General features: G+C 45.7%; 1 protein-coding gene across 11 annotated transcripts in view; it reads left to right on the forward strand.

Moving 5' to 3' along the window:
• Positions 1-13,279, forward strand: part of MARK3 (microtubule affinity regulating kinase 3) — a 116,911-nt gene extending 103,632 nt beyond the window's left edge. For 2 of the 11 annotated variants that reach the window (XM_027521848.1, XM_027521851.1), the window contains exons 15-19: positions 3,870-4,031; positions 4,734-4,991; positions 8,917-8,943; positions 10,208-10,252; positions 12,732-13,278. In XM_027521848.1, coding sequence (XP_027377649.1) covers positions 3,870-4,031; positions 4,734-4,991; positions 8,917-8,943; positions 10,208-10,252; positions 12,732-13,077 — 838 coding nt within the window. In that variant the 3' untranslated portion in view covers positions 13,078-13,278. Of the gene's footprint in view, positions 1-3,869; positions 4,032-4,733; positions 4,992-8,916; positions 8,944-10,207; positions 10,253-12,731 lie in introns of all 11 variants that reach the window. The other 9 variants (XM_027521858.1, XM_027521859.1, XM_027521860.1 and 6 more) reach the window with 8 other exon arrangements.
• The last annotated feature ends 3,853 nt before the right edge of the window (positions 13,280-17,132 follow it).

Genomic DNA, 17,132 nt, shown 5'->3' on the forward strand with positions numbered 1-17,132 from the left:
GCGTCAGTTATTTAAGTGCTCTCCTTCTGAAAGTGTTGTCTTTATCTTAGTAAACAGCCTCCTGCCACACAAAACGGGGCACATAATTTTAATAATACCTGGATTTTGTTTTTGTATCTTATAAATGAATTGAAAAATTAATGGAAAAATATTGGAGGTTTGAGTTCCAAACTAGTGGTCATATTTTTTTTTACTTTCAGTTAAGGAAGACATTAAGTGTGACAATTTTTCCACCCTTAAAATAGATGCTTGAGTCATAAATTATTCACAGAGCCTTCTCTGTGCACAGATGACTTCTTTGGAAGATTGTTGCTTTTTCCTCTCCTATAGATATATATATACACACACACACACACACACACATCTTATTCCTTGACTAAAATACTAGTGAGGTACAGGATGCCTGGATCTATGTTAACTTCTGGAAGAAAGACATGAATTCCTATTTTAGCCTTTAGTATGTTTGACTTTTTTCTTAAATATGTGAGTGTTGTTACAGAATTCCAACATAAGAATGACCACGGCTAATAAAAATTAGATGAGCAAAGAAGGTTTTATCACAGTTAACACATGTATCTTTGGATTTTATTTTTAATTCTGCTTTTGCCCAATCACTGAGTATGCTTTGCATAAAGCATCCAAAATGTTTCATATTGGAATATTTCAATATGGAATAAAAGTCATATTAGACATATTTAGATATAAAGTCAAAAGATCAATAGGAACTTCACACAATTTGAATTTTAAGAACTAGTGCTATTTCTTTAAATAATGATTTTTTTTTCCTTGGACCCAGAACTGCTAAAAATATGATGCAACTACTGTTTTGTTTGTGTAAATTTTTGTGGGATAGTCTGTGGAACATAACCAGCCTTTTTGCCACATTTCTGAGGAAAAAATTTTGTCCAGCTTTTTCACAACAACCAACTTGATGCAGCCCATTGTGAGTTGGGGTTGTTTGTTGTAAATAGAACTTTTGTGAATTTGTACAAACATGAAATTCCACAAACATTTCTTGAGTTTACTGATTCCTAATTTGAAGTCCTAGGCCTGCTTTGAGAGTTCAAAAAAAAATCTGTTTTGTTGTTTGCTTTGTGGAGCTTGTGATATGACATGATTAAATTTCTAAAGAAATAATTCGTTTCATTGCTTTTAAGATTATGCCAAAAATTGAATAATTTATAGTTGAATATATCAATTTGCACTTCCTTTTTAAGAAGGTCTCTGACTCTAAGGAAGGTCAGTTTTTTGCTGCAGAGTACTTGTTCACGTAATCTTGCCTGCACTCTCCAGCCAGGGGGATAGCTCAGGGCGAATAGACTGAGCCTCTCCCTGTTCGGGATTCTGACTAAAGCCAATTTCCTCATCTGAGTCTTTGGGACCATTTATATATTCTCCAGAGAACATGCCAGGTAACCCCTACCACCTCTTCTTCTGCTGCTTTTTTTAGTGCACTTACTGATTCTAGGTCCTAATTTGGGCAAGAGAATGTCAGCTGCTGGGCAGGGGAATAAAGCATGTTGACCCTTGAGCTGCTCTGAACAGATAATAGAGCACAAAGGACAGTTGCATTTATCTGTAGGACTTCCTGGTGGCCCAGCTGGTAAAGTTATTTATCTGTAACTTAGTAAAGTAAACGTGTATGTATCTCTGTGTGCGTATGTCTATATGTGCATATTGGAAACAACAAAACATTTCTTCACATAGTTGAATCACTTAAGACTCTTACGTTGAGGTGGCAGAAACTCAGTCCAAACAAATTTAAATTAAAGGGCATCTATGAATTCTTGTAAGTGAAAAAGTCCAGGGATAGAGTCAGGGTTTGTCTCCTAGTTTTGCTGCTTCTGCAGGAGTTCCTTGGTGGGCTCAGCAACATCCGCCTTGATGTTGTCCCACACTCAGCTCTGCTCAAGCAGAAGCCCTGGGGCAGTGTTGGTTTGGCTGTGGCCTGCCCATCTCTAAATCTGTCACTGGCCAGGATAGCAGGAAAATCCAGCAGGGAGTCAGCGACATGGGGAGACGGAGACCAAGAACCTATTTCTCCCAAAACAGAATTCAGGTGCCAAAGGGAAAAAAGTGTCAGAGACAAAAAAGCGAATCCGTGTTTATCTTTTATAAGGTGTTTGTACAGTTCTGTGACTGTATTCAAGTCACACCCAAGTCAGAGGGCAGGGTTGTCAAAGACACAGGGCAAGCAGATCTTCTTGAGTAGTTTGTTGCACAGACCTGTCTCCTCCATTATTGGGACTGCTGGAATTCCAGTGGCTCACCTCACTAATGTTCCTTCTCAGTTATTGAATATTCTTGAGCACCTGCTCTATCTGAGGCATACTGCTGACTGCAGAGCACCTGTCCACATGGTCTTGCACATACAGTGTGGGGTCACACTGAGGCTGCAGGCCGTGTTTCCAGAGCACACAAGAGACGAGTCACTGCAGTGCAGTGGGGTGTGCACAGCAGGTGCTGTCACTGAATACACAGAGGGAAAGGGGTAACTCTTGGTGAGAGAGGGCACTGGTGCAGCCTTCGTGGAGGGATAACTTCGGAGGTGAAATCTGATGAAAAGAGAAAGATGTCAGCTTTCCAGACACAGAGACTAGCTCCTGCAAAAGTTCTTTGACCTGATGCATGACCAAGAGACGGCAGGTCATCTGATGTGCCAGAAAGTCAAATTCTGGGAAGTAACAGTGGAAGGTCAAGCCCAGAGAGGTGGCAGGGTCGCAGCCAGACGGGTGCCTGAGGATGCGGCTCAGGGCCAGGGTGAGGAGTCTGAACTTTATCCTGAAGAGGCCGTGTGCTATTCCAAGGTTAAAAGCAGATAAGCGACAAGGATGAGGTCAGGTGTGTGTTTTAGGAAGTTCACAGCTGTATGGTGGACAGACGGGAAAGTGTGAGATTGGAGAGCAGTGAAGACAGGTGGCTGAGGTCTGGGCCTGGGAGAGAGACGAAGCTCTGCACAGGGACCCTCAGGTGGGGAGGCGCGAGCCCAGTGAAGTGCTGTGAGGGGCTGACACCAACAGGAAGATCCAGCTGCTCTGTATGTCGGGCGTGAGGGGAAAACCTGATGTTTTCTAGGTTTCAGGCTTTGAGAGGATTTCTGCAGAGAGGCACTGAAAGAGTATGGTCAGAATTCTAAATCCCTGATTATCCTTAACTGCTCCCTTTGAAATTGCACGGACGTGATGGCTGTGCTGGCGTTAAGAGCGAGAGAAGCCCTGGGTCGCTGTGTCCTGTAGCTGTGCCTGGTGGGACTGCTGGTGTGTGGTCACTTGTGTCGCTCTTTCTCTGTCTGTAAACAGTTAATTTGCTCTTATTAGTTTTCCCACCTTGAAAAAATGGGGCTTTGTTGACCTCTTAAGAATTGTGTTTTTTATAAAGAAGTCAGTGTGCTTTGAGTAGGAATGGTTTGATAACATAGGATACTTTGATAAGTACAACTAGTTACTACCATAGCCGTAATTTTTCCAGTCCATTTAATGTATGACAGTGTGCTTGGGAACAGGTTGAGAGCACAGTGTACGTATTACAGATTCGCTTTGATTTGAATGGAGATATCTTTTAAGATAAGCTTTATTTTACGCATAGCTCGGAGATCATCATCACTCACATAAATATTCAGACATGTACAGTGTTACTTTCTTTTCTTTAAAACTAATAAACTTTTTAAAATTACTGGTTTTTAAAAAGCAGATACAGATTAGCAATTGCTCCAGAATCCCCAAAACGAGTTTAAGAGATTTTTGTTCTTTGACAGAAATGAGATGGTTTGGGGAGGAAGGTAATGTGCTTTGAACAACAGGTTGCTCTTTTTGTCACTGGTCCATCATACTGTTGTTTCTGCCTCTGCCTGAACCCAAACCCCCTCCCAGCCTGACAGAAATGTTCGCTTACGCAGCTAGCCCTGCCTCTGTTTGTAAGACATCTTCCACCTGTCGGCTGAGACATCAGAAGTCGATGTCCATGTCAGCCTCTGGGCACCCCAAGATGATGTTACCTCCAATAGACAGTGAAGGAGATAACTTCAAGGCTATGTAAGAAAAATGCACATTCCTTGTGAAACTAATGTGTACCCACTGCTTCTTAATTTTGTGCTGTGGATATTACAGTCTAAGGTTTTGTTCCAGTTGTCCACAAAGTGTCCTTCCTGTGTGTGGTTTTAGTTACGCACATCCTGTCTCATGGTGTCCCTGGTCATCTTTGTATTTTCATGCCTCTTCATACTATAAAGGATGTAAGACATTCCCCTTTTTCTCCAAGTTGCTTTCAGCATGTGGGATTTTACAATACTTACGCCATTTTTGTGCTTCCGAAACTTTTTAGTTGCCTGTTCCTCAGTTTCACCTGCATAGCCTTTGTTTCTTTTGTATTGGCAGGGTTCTCTGCATGTAAGCAATTTGAGAGGGAAGCAAAGGAAAAGAAGCTTGAGTTAGCTGTTCTTTGTTCTAGAATTTCCCTGCATTAATCTTGTCCTTGAAAATATGTACGTATTGTCCCCTTCAACCCCATAAGGTGTCGTTTCACTGTGTACTATTCCTTTGGTACCCTTGGCCATTTAACTTGCCTTTTGCTCTTAAGTCCTATAAAATACCCGTTGGATCTGGATTTATATACTGGTTATTTCTACTCTATATCAAAGGTATATTATGACTACAAATGTTTGTGTGCCCTGTTTGCTACGAAGCCAGGATTTTGTGAACAGGGATCTAACAATCTGTCTTTTGCTGGTCTCCTAGCACTATTCCTGACCAGAGAGCTCCAGTCGCTTCAACACACAGTATTAGCAGCAGCACCACCCCAGATCGAACCCGGTTCCCAAGAGGCACTGCCAGTCGTAGCACTTTCCACGGTCAGCCCCGGGAGCGGCGCACAGCCACGTACAATGGCCCACCTGCCTCGCCCAGCCTGTCCCATGAAGCCACACCGTTGTCGCAGACTCGAAGCCGAGGCTCCACTAATCTTTTTAGTAAATTAACTTCCAAACTCACAAGGAGGTAAGTGCCAGGTGGTACTGGTTGGTTGGAGCAAACACAAGGGCAAAAGGAGAAATGTTTTCCCCTCCATTATGTGAAGCCACTGCCCAGATGCTTTTCATTCTGCCTTTAGCTCACATTTTTCTGGTTTGTATATCTAACTCTGTACTTCTAAAACCTTTTAAAAGAGAAATTATAGAGCCCCGAGTCCTTTCACAACACTGAAAGTTCTATAGCGCTTGGGAAATTGTTGTTCCTTAATTACCGTTTCTGTTAATCATACACCTCTCCACATGGCGCGTGCACTGCAATTTAGCAAAACCCCAGATCTGCTGTCGTCCAGCGGCTGGTGCCCTGCAAGCTGCCACTGAGGAAAACTGTGTGGTCTGACCCCCCGTAGACACAGAGGGGAGACACAGTGCCTCTTTTCTCATTTCATCCCAGTGTCATGGAGGAGCACTAAGTTCCTGGGAGCTTAGATCTGGACATTGCTCTCTGTTGGCCTCAGGCATAACGAGAACAAAGCCGCATTCTTCTGTTGTGTAGTTTTGGAGATAAAATCCCTGCTTTATCCCCAGGAAGAACTATTATCTGGTCATGTATGAAATCTTTTGTTTGTCCAGTTGACTGTCAGCTGGGGCCTTGGGAGACCTCTAAGGCGCTTTCCTTGCAGAAGCTAGTCTAGAGGTTGCTAAGCCTGGAAACATTGGCCGCTACGAGAGGACAGAGAGAAGACAGCATGGCGCACTGCGCTCAAGAAAGGAAGGGCACCTTAAGCCAGGGCCACTCGCAGGGAGCCTCCACCCGCTGCAGTTCCCGGATACCTGGAGGAAATCCTTTGTACTGGAGCCTCTCTGTGCAGTAGTCTCTTCTCCAGGTGTTCTGCAGATTTGCCTGTTAGAGACCCTCACAGGACAGTGATGGGGCCTTCCCAGCGTCTGGAATGATAGATGCCCTCCTCATTCCGCACTTCTCTGCATTCCCTGTGGTGCATTATCCTGCTGATGTGTTCCATTCCATCTTTGTTACTTAACTGTAAGCTGGATATCACTTGGCAGTCTCCTTAATGCCTCCAGTAATGTTATTTTAAATCAGCCATCTAAAACTTAGACAAAATGGGACTTTCCTGGCAGTCTAGTGATTAACACTTCACCTTCCAATGCAGGGGGTGAGGATTCAATCCCTGGTTGGGGACCTAAGACCCCACATGCTCAGGGCCAAAAAGACAAATTGTGAGACAAAAACATAGTAACAAATTCAGTAAAGACTTTAAAATGGTCCACATCAAAAATAAAAAATAATTCAGACAAATCACATTAAGCTATCTTTCCCTAGATTATCTGTTCATTGTCAGGATGTTGAATACCAGATTAAGGAGGACTTCAGATACCCACTGGCAACTGACTAGAGGTCAGAGGAATAAAAAGTTTCTGGCCTACTCTCTCATTCTCTTCGTAGCCCTTTTGCTGAGACCTCCCATTCCAGGATGGGCTAAAGAGCAGAGTGGTCCAAGGGGCCTTGCCAGATTCGAGGCACCCATTTGTGAGCAGCAGGAGAGACAATGAGTTCAACCCAAGGAGAGTCTGATGACCCCAGAATAATGCATTGCTTCCTTTCAGGGTCATTCCAGGGGCTCTCCCAAGCCTCCCTGTGCCTTAGCTCCTTCCTCAGAGACTAGGCTGCTTAGTATCAACTGGTATTTTGCCTTCTGGTGCCCCAGCGCAAAGAGGGGGTGTGGCAGTCAGGTACACTGTCTAAGCTCCGGTCGCAGGATGATCAGCTTTGTGTCCTTAGGTTTTGGTCTCAGATGGGCTCTTTAAATAAAGCCTTGCACATCATTAAAATCCTTGTATTTATTTGTCTCCTTTGTGTTCTTTTTCTTTTGTCTTGAATTCTATCATTGATAAAAGTAATATCAGCCACAGTACATCAAATAACTTATTATGTGCTAACAAATAGATGTCTGTACATTTATCGATATGGAGATACTTGTTTTATATACCTGTGTATGTGCGTATACACACATACATTCTCTCTCACACATTTAATCTCCACAGTCTACCCCGTGGAGTACACATTACTCCAGTTTTATAGAAGAAACTGGAGGTAAGATTCAGAGAGACTAAGGCACGTGTTCAAGATCCCACGGTAGAAGAATGCTGAGTCAGGTCCATGCTTCCAGGAGAGGCCCTTGATCCCCACCACATAGTGTCCCTGGGAGGGAACAGTGAAGGGCTGTTGTGGATGTGAGTCCTTTTCCCTCATTTTCTAATTGTTTATTTTATGTATTTGAATTGAAATTGAAGGCTGGGGCCCCTTGTTAAAAATATTCTAGAGAGGGTCATCTAACTATGATTTCCACCCCCAAGTTTTTTCAGAAAGTCTTGTTCATTAGTTTGCAGGCAGACTTGGAGCCTCCCGCGGTGCTGTACTTCTGTTGTAGTCAGTTAATTCTTAAAAGCAGCCAGCGTCCTTGCTGCTGCAGCAGCATCTTATCCGCCCCTAATAATTGAGCTGATCAAAGTGCTAATGCCTGAAAGGCTCAGGTGTGGGCACACGAATGCCTCAGGGGAGACCTGCCGGGATGTGGCAGAACAGGGCCTGGTGTCCGAGCTCGCCCTCTGCCCCCGGCTGCGCACTGGACAGTGTGAGTGCTTTAGAGTCCGTTCCCTGCAGGCGGGACAGCCCGGGTGCACTCACGGGGCCCTGTGCCCCCGAGACTTCCTCCTCTAATCCCCTCAAGGGGTTTGTGAGAGGACAAGTTAAAATAAGTCCTATGACTCCTGAGCAGTCCCCTTGACTTTTCTCAGGTAGAAATATTGGAAATGAAAATAGGTCTTAAAGACCTTTTAATCAGTTTTCACAGGCATCTTTCCTACTGTGTGTAATCCAAAGTGTACTACTGTTGATGTGAGCGTGGAGTAGATGCTGGTTATCTCCAGTGGTTACGTACTTTTCAAATTGGTAGGTATCTGAAGCAGCGCCAAAGTCATCCCAAATTAGAGAAAAATAAAACAACAAAAAGAAAACTATTAATTCAGTCACAGCAAAATACTTATGGGTACTTCCTGTGCTGCCACAGATCTGAGATTTAGAAATATCAGTAGTTTTACAAGCCCAGGATGCATTCACCCAAGAATGCTTATCGTGTGATCATACAGGCCTGAGCCACAGCTGGAAGTTTTCTTTTGTCAAATTCAGTTCAGTACAACCTAAACATCTCCTTCAATTTTTTAACAAGCAGAGTCAGTTCTTTTAAATACAGCTCTTTCAGTTGTATTACTTAAAAATGAAACTCCCAATGTTGTCATTTAATTTTCTATCATTTTGGTATAAAAGCTTTAAAAAGTCTACTTCATTTTAAAATCCCAGAAGCTTATTACAGTGCTGTATGTCAGTTATATCAAAACTGGAAGGGAAAAAAAAAATCTCGGATGACTTTTTTTTCCCTCTCCTTAAAAAGTGATTTATATCGAGTCACTGTGATACGTATTGATTCTCTTCATGAATAAACATTTTATAATGACATTTTTAATGTTTCTGAATAAGGTGATATTTTTTGTTCAAAGATATTTTGAAGAAAATTGAGAAATGTTATTTTATTTCTAGTACATTGAAAATAGCTTTTCTTTAATACAAGATGTTGAATTTTATTATCTTAAGGTGTACCCATCTGAAGAACCTTAAGAAATGTTAATTGTAGATACTGTCAATATTTACTGCTAGGTTTTTTCTTATTATTTTTTTATATTTTTTTATATTTATATTTAAAAGACAGTTGTTTGTGATAATTTTACTTTTTCATCAGATGTCATTGTTTTCATTGTTCATTGGGCAAGAGAGGAGCCCTGTTTTACTTGCTGGTTTTATTCTATCTGTAATTAACTATTTAACTTGTGCAAGTCATTTTTGTTAATTTTTTTTTTTTTGGCTTAATTTCTTTTAGAAACATGTCATTCAGGTTTATCAAAAGGTAGGATTTATATATACACATTTTTTTTTCAATCCTCACCCCAAAATGGCTCCTGCAATTAACATCAGGTTTGGCTTTGTAGCCCTGTTTTTTTCCTTGAAAACTAAACTTTCTGCTGAGAACTAAATACTTATTTCTTTGAAAGGAAATTGGAGAGAAAGAGATTAACTCTGTCAGGCATCTTAAAAGGGACTGTTGCACCCATGTAACAAGAGGCCTACGCATGCTCTGTGCATTTTCTTCCTTTGGTAGAATTGTTTAGCATCCAAATAATTCTGTCTTCATACTAATAACACTTAGCATGCTTCTGTTGGAAGAATGAGATGTTCAGTAACAATATGCAATTAATGATTAGCCCCAGGCATGCAAAAGGTAAGTGGTAATTGTGTTGATTTTTTTTATTTTTTTTTAATTTCATGGAGGATTGCATTAGGGAAAAGCTAAGAGTTGTAGAGTAAATAGTTTTGTATCTAAAAGGCACTTTCCACCAACCTCTGAAGAAAGTATGTCTTATTCTAGTAAATGTTACTCTTATTAGGTGGATATTTTGTGATGTGACAGTCAAGAGACCAGGGGCATTGCTCACACTCTCAGGACACACGCCCTTCAGGGGAGAGTGGCCATTGCAGCCTTGTTGTGCCCGCGCCTCTCAGGTCCCCAGAGGCCAGGCCATGGGTTTACCTGAGATGCCACAAGTGGGTCACAGAGAGGCTTTATTCACGGGAGTTCTTTGTCAGAAACCACAGGAAGAGTGCTTTCTTCTTCCTTCTTTCCACTCTGATGATGTAATTGGAAACGCACTGTACTTTGGGGCTGGAGATGGAAATGGCAACCCACTCCAGTATTCTTGCCTGGAGAATCCCATGGACAGAGGAGCCTGGTGGGCTCCTGTTCATAGGGTCACAAAGAGTCGGACACGACTGAGTGACTAAGCACATACTTTGGGGAGTGATTAAAAAGTCAGAATAACTCCACTAGAAAGCCATGCATGTGCAGAGATTCCAGAACTGGGCAGGAATACCTGTTGTGTATATGAAGCAGATGTGCAGCCTGCCTCCTGCACAGCCTTTGTGGGCACACAGATGGTTTTTGGCTGAGTCACACCTACGAGAGTAAGAATTGTAATGAGCTCAGCAGGTGACCAAAAAGTACTTCGGGTTCGTTTTATAATGTCTGTGTTTATATTGGGGTTGGTCGTGTTCTGGTGTGTAAGATTTCTTTTCTCTTTCCCACTTCTCTGTGCTTCTGCCTTCTATTCATTGAGGCTTCCAACTGAATATGAGAGGAACGGGAGATATGAGGGCTCCAGGTGAGGGAAATGATTTTTACTTAAAATATTTTATAGGTATTTACTTCATTTCTGTGGCGGAGGCAACACTTTTCGAACGTTCTGCGTCATATCCTTGCTCCACGTGGGGTTGGCTTAGGGCGGGCAGCAGTCTGTGGTCAGGAAGTGTGTGTGCTGGTGCCTGGCGGCCACGCGAGGGCGCTGCGGTGCCGCCGCCTGCACGCCGCCCAGCCCCGTCGGGTTCACGCTAGTGTTTAGGTGTTAAGGTGCCATTCCTCCTGCCTGCGCGCCCCTGAGGCCCGGGAGTCTGTGGCAGCACTGTCGACATGTGAATACTCCTGGCCTAGTTCTGGTCTCGAGGAAGGAAAGCAGAATATTCAGGAGAATGTTCTTTTTTTTTTTTGGCCTTGCAACGTGGCTTGTGGGATCTTAGTTCCCAGAACAGGGATTGAACTCCAACCGTGGCCCCAGCAGTAAAAACACTGAGTCCTAACCACTGGAATATGTATATATATAATAACTATGTGGGGCATTCCCAGGAGGTCCAGTGGTTAGGACCCTGAACTTTCACTGCCAACAGCCTGAATTCAGTCCCTGTTCGGGGAACTAAGATCCCACAAGCCATGCAGTACAGCCAAAAAAATGAAAAAAGAATGATTATGTGGTTGAGTGGGTTTTGCTTTTAAGTTTTGTTTAGCTGTCAGTGCATGGATTTGGCTGCAGAGAGAGTGACCAGATGGACTCAGGACTCTAGATTTCTTCCACTTGGGCCCTTTTTTATACCGGTCACCACCGTGCTGTTTGAGGTCCTTGTTAGCTTTCTTCCTGAGGCACAACTCTGGTCATATGACTTCCCTGAATGGAAGCCTGCGGTGGCCCCATCGCCTGATCGAGCGTGTCCACACGAGGCCCTGTGTGGCCTCAGCAGCTTCAGTTTCCCCCACACACAACCTCCTCAGCTGAGCAGAAGTCTGGGGCGAGAGCCAGGCAGCACCCCCAGCCTGCCCTGGAGCAGGTCTAGCTGCCTTGAGTTTGTTTCTAGCCCCGGGGTAGGGGCAGGACAGACCCTTGTTCCTGATGTGCTGAGGATCAGGGGCTCGGGACGCATTCTGTGCCTCCATACCTCCTTGCCTGCCTTAGATTGCCTCTGCTCAGCAGGCAGGCTTAAACCACCTCTATCTTGTTGTTGAAAGTCCCCAGGCTCTTCATAGCTCTCCTCAGACGCTGCTCCCCACCCCTGCCCTTCCTGTCCCTTTTCTCAGTCCTCCCGCGAGGCGGGCTCTGCCTCTCTGCGACTCTAGCAGACTGCCCGCTCCTCACCTGTGCTGCGGCTGTGTCCCTGACCCCAGCTCTGAGTGCTTTTGCCTTTTTTTTTTATAACCTATGTCATATTTAACAGCACTTTATACTTAAGAAGCTTTCAAACAGTTTTGGTAGATGTGAACCAAACTGCATATTCTCCTAGCAGGTGGATGACAGGGAGGGCTACGTACACAGTAAAACCCATAGCCCACCCTTAGCGCTGATGAATTTGCCAAAGGATTGAGTGTATTAACACATACACTGGGAGGTTTTAATGATCGAGAGTGATAGGTATTCACCATCCTAATTGAGACCTTCAGAAACACACAGGAGAACGTAAGTAGCGGTTCCCGGCAGTAATGATTAAATGCTGCAGAGCAGACCTGGTAGGCGCCTGTTGGAGTTCCTCAGAGAGCCGTGCCTGGGGCTGCAGCCTGCACTTTGTGAGTCTGTAGGGTTTGCATTTAGACCAGTCATTTTAGTGCTCAGCAGCAAATTAGTCTCAACATGTCACTTTCCTGTTTCAGTAGTAAGAATTATTTTTAACTGTGATGTATTAGAAGTTTAAATGAACAGAATAGAAGGAAAAATGCTGAGGTTTTTGTAGGGGTCTGAGAGAATGGCCCACCTGCCACCCAGCTCTGTTTAGCAACTGGGGCCATTTACAGGGAAAGTGATTTTAAACTCTTTTGTCACTGATTGTCCTGAATAACAGTGACGGTGGAGGTTATGATGAGTTGAATTTTTAAAAACTGGTGGGAAAAGCAGCCAGGCAGGGCAGAACTGGAGGCTGGCCTGCTAACGCCACCTCCCCGAGCTGGGCCTGTGACGGGCTGTGATGAGCCTTGCCGCCTGCAGCCAGCCCAGATGACAAGGGCTGGGCTCTTAGAGATGTGCTCAGATCACTCTCTACCTTGCCTGACTCCCAAGGATTCTGTTTAACAAATTATTTTCTTAATTTTCACCAGATGACTGGTGAAGATTTTTCAGCCAGGTAGATTTTTTGTGCCCTGGCTTATGATGGGATGGGAGAATGGATAGATAGATGAATGCTTCTCAGAGAAGGAACTGGTTACCAACGGTGAGCCTCTGCAGGAGCCACCCAGGAATCGTTTATCGTGCTGCATTGAGCGAGCTAGAGTAGAGAAGGCGGGGTTTCCTGTGCTGTTAAGAATAAACCTGCCACTGTGCATTTCAGTCGCAACGTGTCTGCCGAGCAAAAGGAGGAAAACAAAGACGCGAAGCCTCGTTCCCTGCGCTTCACCTGGAGCATGAAAACCACTAGTTCCATGGATCCCAAGGACATGATGCGGGAGATCCGCAAAGTGCTGGACGCCAACAACTGCGACTATGAGCAGAGAGAGCGCTTCTTGCTCTTCTGTGTCCACGGCGATGGGCACGCGGAGAACCTCGTGCAGTGGGAGATGGAGGTGTGCAAGCTGCCAAGACTGTCTCTGAACGGGGTCCGGTTTAAGCGGATATCAGGGACGTCCATAGCTTTCAAAAATATCGCTTCCAAAATTGCCAATGAGCTAAAGCTGTAACCCAGTAATTATGGTGTAAATTAAGTAGCAATTTAAAGTGTTTTCCTGAACACTGATGGAAATGTATAGAATAATATTTAGGCAATAACGTCTGCATCTTCTAAATCATGATATTAAAGTCTAAGGACGAGCGCACGCCTGGGAGCGAAAGCTGGCCTTTTTTCTACGAATGCACTACATTAAAGACGTGTGACACGCGTGCCCTCTGTCTCTTTTCCATTGCCTGAAGTCAGCGTGTGACACCCGTCTCCACGGGCCTCCTGTCTGTGCGGGTGTGAGAGTGGACGGTGTGCGTGTGTGTAGTGCTACAGAAGCATCTCCTTACACTGGCAACCAGAGTTTTTATGAGTACCTCTGTGGGAGATTATTTGGTGCTAAAACATTAAAATTGCCAAGGAGGAAAATATTGAGTTACTACTAAGAATTAACTTTAAGACTAGTTGATAATTAATACAGGTTTACAGTTCATGCCTGTGGTTTTGTGTTTGATGTTTTGTGTTATTTTTTTTTTTTTAGTGCAAAAGGTTTAAATTTATAGTTGTGAACATTGCTTGTGTGTTTTTCTAAGTAGATTCACAAGATAATTAAAAATTCACTTTTTCTCAGTAAAATCTTGCTTTGTCTCCTGATGCTGTATTTAAGACTCAGATTAAGGCAGTGACTAAAAGTATGTGTTTTTGCCTCCACCACCACCTTGAACAAAAGCAAATGGAAAGCGTGTGAAGGCCAGGCCACTTTTTCCTTATTGTGGATCCTAATATTTTGTCATTTCTAGCATCTTCTTTCCCCAAAGGCACTGAAGGGAGAAGACGGCCCACATGGCGACCAGAGCTGGATGGGAGTGGGCCGTGGCTGTCTGCCTCACCCTCGGGAGTCACATGTGCCCCTGCGTGGAGAAACGCCAGGCCTTGGCTGTTCTGGGTCTGTTCTCCAAGAAGTATGTAATTTTCCTCTCTTGTTCATTGTGATTCAGGACATGAATTAGACCCACAGCCTTTTCCCAGCTGCTGCATGATTACGCAGAGAGGATACTGAGGTCATCGGTCAGTTTGACGTCTCGGTCTCGTGGGAATGCTGTGACACTGATGGCTGTGGGTTCTGGGCTTGTCTGTGGTAGTCCAGATGACAGTCTGGACACAAGGTCGTCAGTGCTTTCCATCTACACAGGCAGGGAGGTGGTGTAGGTGTTTGGGATGCATCCCTGACCTCTTAAAGTTTATGTCCTAATAGGGCAGCAGTCAGTAAACAGTGATTAAGTGTCTAGTACAGAACACAGGGGTCAGTGGCACGAGGAAAATCAGCGCAGGGTAAGGATCCAGAGGTCCCGGGGTTTGAGTGGTGCCATGTTAAATGGGTGACGGGTGAGGATGAGGTGCTTTAGCCAAGACGTGGCTGCAAGGGAGGCACCCGAGTCTGTGTCTGGCTGAGGCCAGAGTGCACCGTGGCCTGGAGCAGAGTGGTGGGGGTCAGAATGCCCACCTGGGCCACAGAGGCCACACCAGTGTGTCTGCTCTGAGACGGGAGATGGGGAGTGGGGTTTCGGATGGAAGAGGAGTGGCCTCAGGCTTTCAGATGCTTGTTTTGGCAGCTGTATTGCAAAAAGGCCAGAAAAGCCATTTGCAGGCTGTCGGCAGTAATGAGGTGAGAGGTGGTGCTGTCCTGGCAAGACAGTGGTTGGATTCTAGGTATGTTTTGAAATAAGAGTCCATTTGCTCCTGATTGCAAGTGGGTGAGAAAGAGCCAGAATGGTTGTCCCTTTTTTTTTTGGCCAGAGCAGTAGAAAGTACAGGGTTGCTGTCCATGGAATGGAGCAAGTTGTGGGAGAGTTTAGGGGTGAGAGAGCAGGTGTAGACGCAGTTTGAGGTACCTTTAGGTATAGGTGGTGACTCGGGGGAAGACCCCAGAGCCCTCAGCGAGTAAGAGGAGCAGAGGAGAGGACCAGCGCTGAGCCCTGAGACGGGGCTGGGGGAGGCCAGGAGAAGGGGGCCCGGCGGGAGGGCCCTGTGGTCGGGAGAGGCCAGACCGGTGGGCCTGAGTCGGGGCTCAGGGAAGGGTGGTGGGGTGAACGCCCTGTGACCTAACAACAGAGCAGGTCCTTTTCACCTTCCTGGAACTTCATGCTCTAAAGGACAAACGGAATACAAAGTTCTCTTAAAGGAGTTTAATTTCTCTGATTACTCATCTGTCATAAGCTGTCTCTGTAGTTTAGTATGTTCCTGACCCAATGAGCAATGCTATCTTTAGCAGCAGTGTTCACCTGCAGAAGTCATCTGAACTGGTCATATTTAAAGGGCTCCAACAATACAGGTTTGATTTTAGTGGCAGCATAGATAGTGTTACCTTTACTGAGGTTAAAATGTGAAATCTCATCCGTTACTAAAGGACCCGTGTCCTTCCTTGAGATACTGTACCCTCAGGATAGAGCATTTTTATTCTTCATACAGTGAATTTTGAAAGAGAATATTCTAGAGTACTTGAGTCACTTGAGACAAAGCCATATTTTTTGAATCCCCAGAAGTGAGATAAGATACCTGGTGGGGGCATGCTACTGTTTTTATTTACCCGACACCCAGAATGTTTTCTTATTCCTGAAAATAAGGCTTATCTCCTAGTTAGGTTGACTTCCCGCTCATCTAGGTCAGGCACATCGGGGGAACCAAGACAGCATTCTTTAATGACAGGCCTTGTCCTCAAACTGTCCTTTTCATTTCCAAAAGTGAAGACCTGTGCAGAAAACTTAAGAAACATGACTGAAACTTTCAGAAGAACAACTGTGAGCGCTTTCACAGCATACTGCTCCAAAAACCTAGAGAAGATGATGCTTAAAAGAAAAATTTCCCTCTGTGCAGTATGAACAAGTTACCATTGCCTTGGAAACTGTCCCTGGAACACCCTCTCCTAGCAGTTCTTGCTCAGTGAGTGATGCTTGGTGACCGTGGGATTCATGGACCTCGTGTGGCTCCGTGAGCAACACCAGAGATGCCGGGGGGCACGTCTGTGAGGTGCTGCCTCCTGGTCCGGCTCAGGCAAGACAGGCAGCAGGTATAGGAAGGGCTTGGAGCACAGGGCCCAGAACTTTGCTCTTCTGGGTTTTGTTGTTGGGGTGGGTTTTATTACTAATTGGCCGTGAAATCCTTTAGACAGTTCAGCAGCCCTTTAAGTGGGGAGAAAAGTGGTAGCTTTGAAGGGAGCGACGTGAAGAGCGTGGCATGCCTTGCAGGCGTTCTGATGATGCACAGGTGAGTCCAGGTGGCTCTGTCCCCCAGCGCAGAACCCGGCTGTCCCCGCCAGTCCACGAGGAGGCCAGAGGCCAGCAGCTCTGTGAATTGGTCTTGGTTTGCCTCTTGAGAGACCAGAGGCCAGCCAGAGGTGACAGGAAACTGGGCCTCACTGTGTCCCCAGGGGAGGGAGCTCACCGGGTGAGGGGGGCATGTGGAAAATGGGTTTTGCTGGGAGAGTCTGAGACTTTTCTTCACTTTGGGCCCAACTCTCAGGACGCTGAGAGTGCAGCAGTGGCCTTAGGGCCCAGGACAGATAGTAGACGGGCATTTTGAGGAAGGCTATGTGAACTCAAAAGTGAACGTCCTCTGCCGGGAAGGGGGCCGCTGGCCACCGTGGGGCCTCTGCCTGCTCCTTGCCACAGCGGGGTCAGTGCCACCAGAGGGGCCAGGGCGGAGCAGGTAGGGACCAGAGTCCCTCCCCGTGGTCCGCAGAGCCCTGTTCAAACGTGGGTCACGCAGCGTGCCCTCCTGTTGTATGCCCTGCACCTGGGTGGCTTCTTTCCGGATCCCAGCTTCTTAACCTCGGCTTTCCTCCCCAGAAAGTCGACATGTTTAAGGTGTCTCACGCTGGGATGCTGGCCGGGGCCCCCAGACGGCATGTGCAGAGCAGGGCTCCTGGCAGCCGTCTGGAGGTCAGCAGCTCCCCAGGCGCAGGCCCTGTTAGGTGGGAACACGGGCTAGTCCTTGTCTCTCCCCTCCCGGCTTGCCCAGAACACAGAAGTCCCTGAACGGCGTGCTCTGGCGCTCAGGAGGGGACCTGCCCTGCCTGCAGAG

This window comes from Bos indicus x Bos taurus, chromosome 21 (genome assembly GCF_003369695.1).
Source record: "Bos indicus x Bos taurus breed Angus x Brahman F1 hybrid chromosome 21, Bos_hybrid_MaternalHap_v2.0, whole genome shotgun sequence".
NCBI classification, from domain to species: Eukaryota; Metazoa; Chordata; class Mammalia; order Artiodactyla; family Bovidae; genus Bos; species Bos indicus x Bos taurus.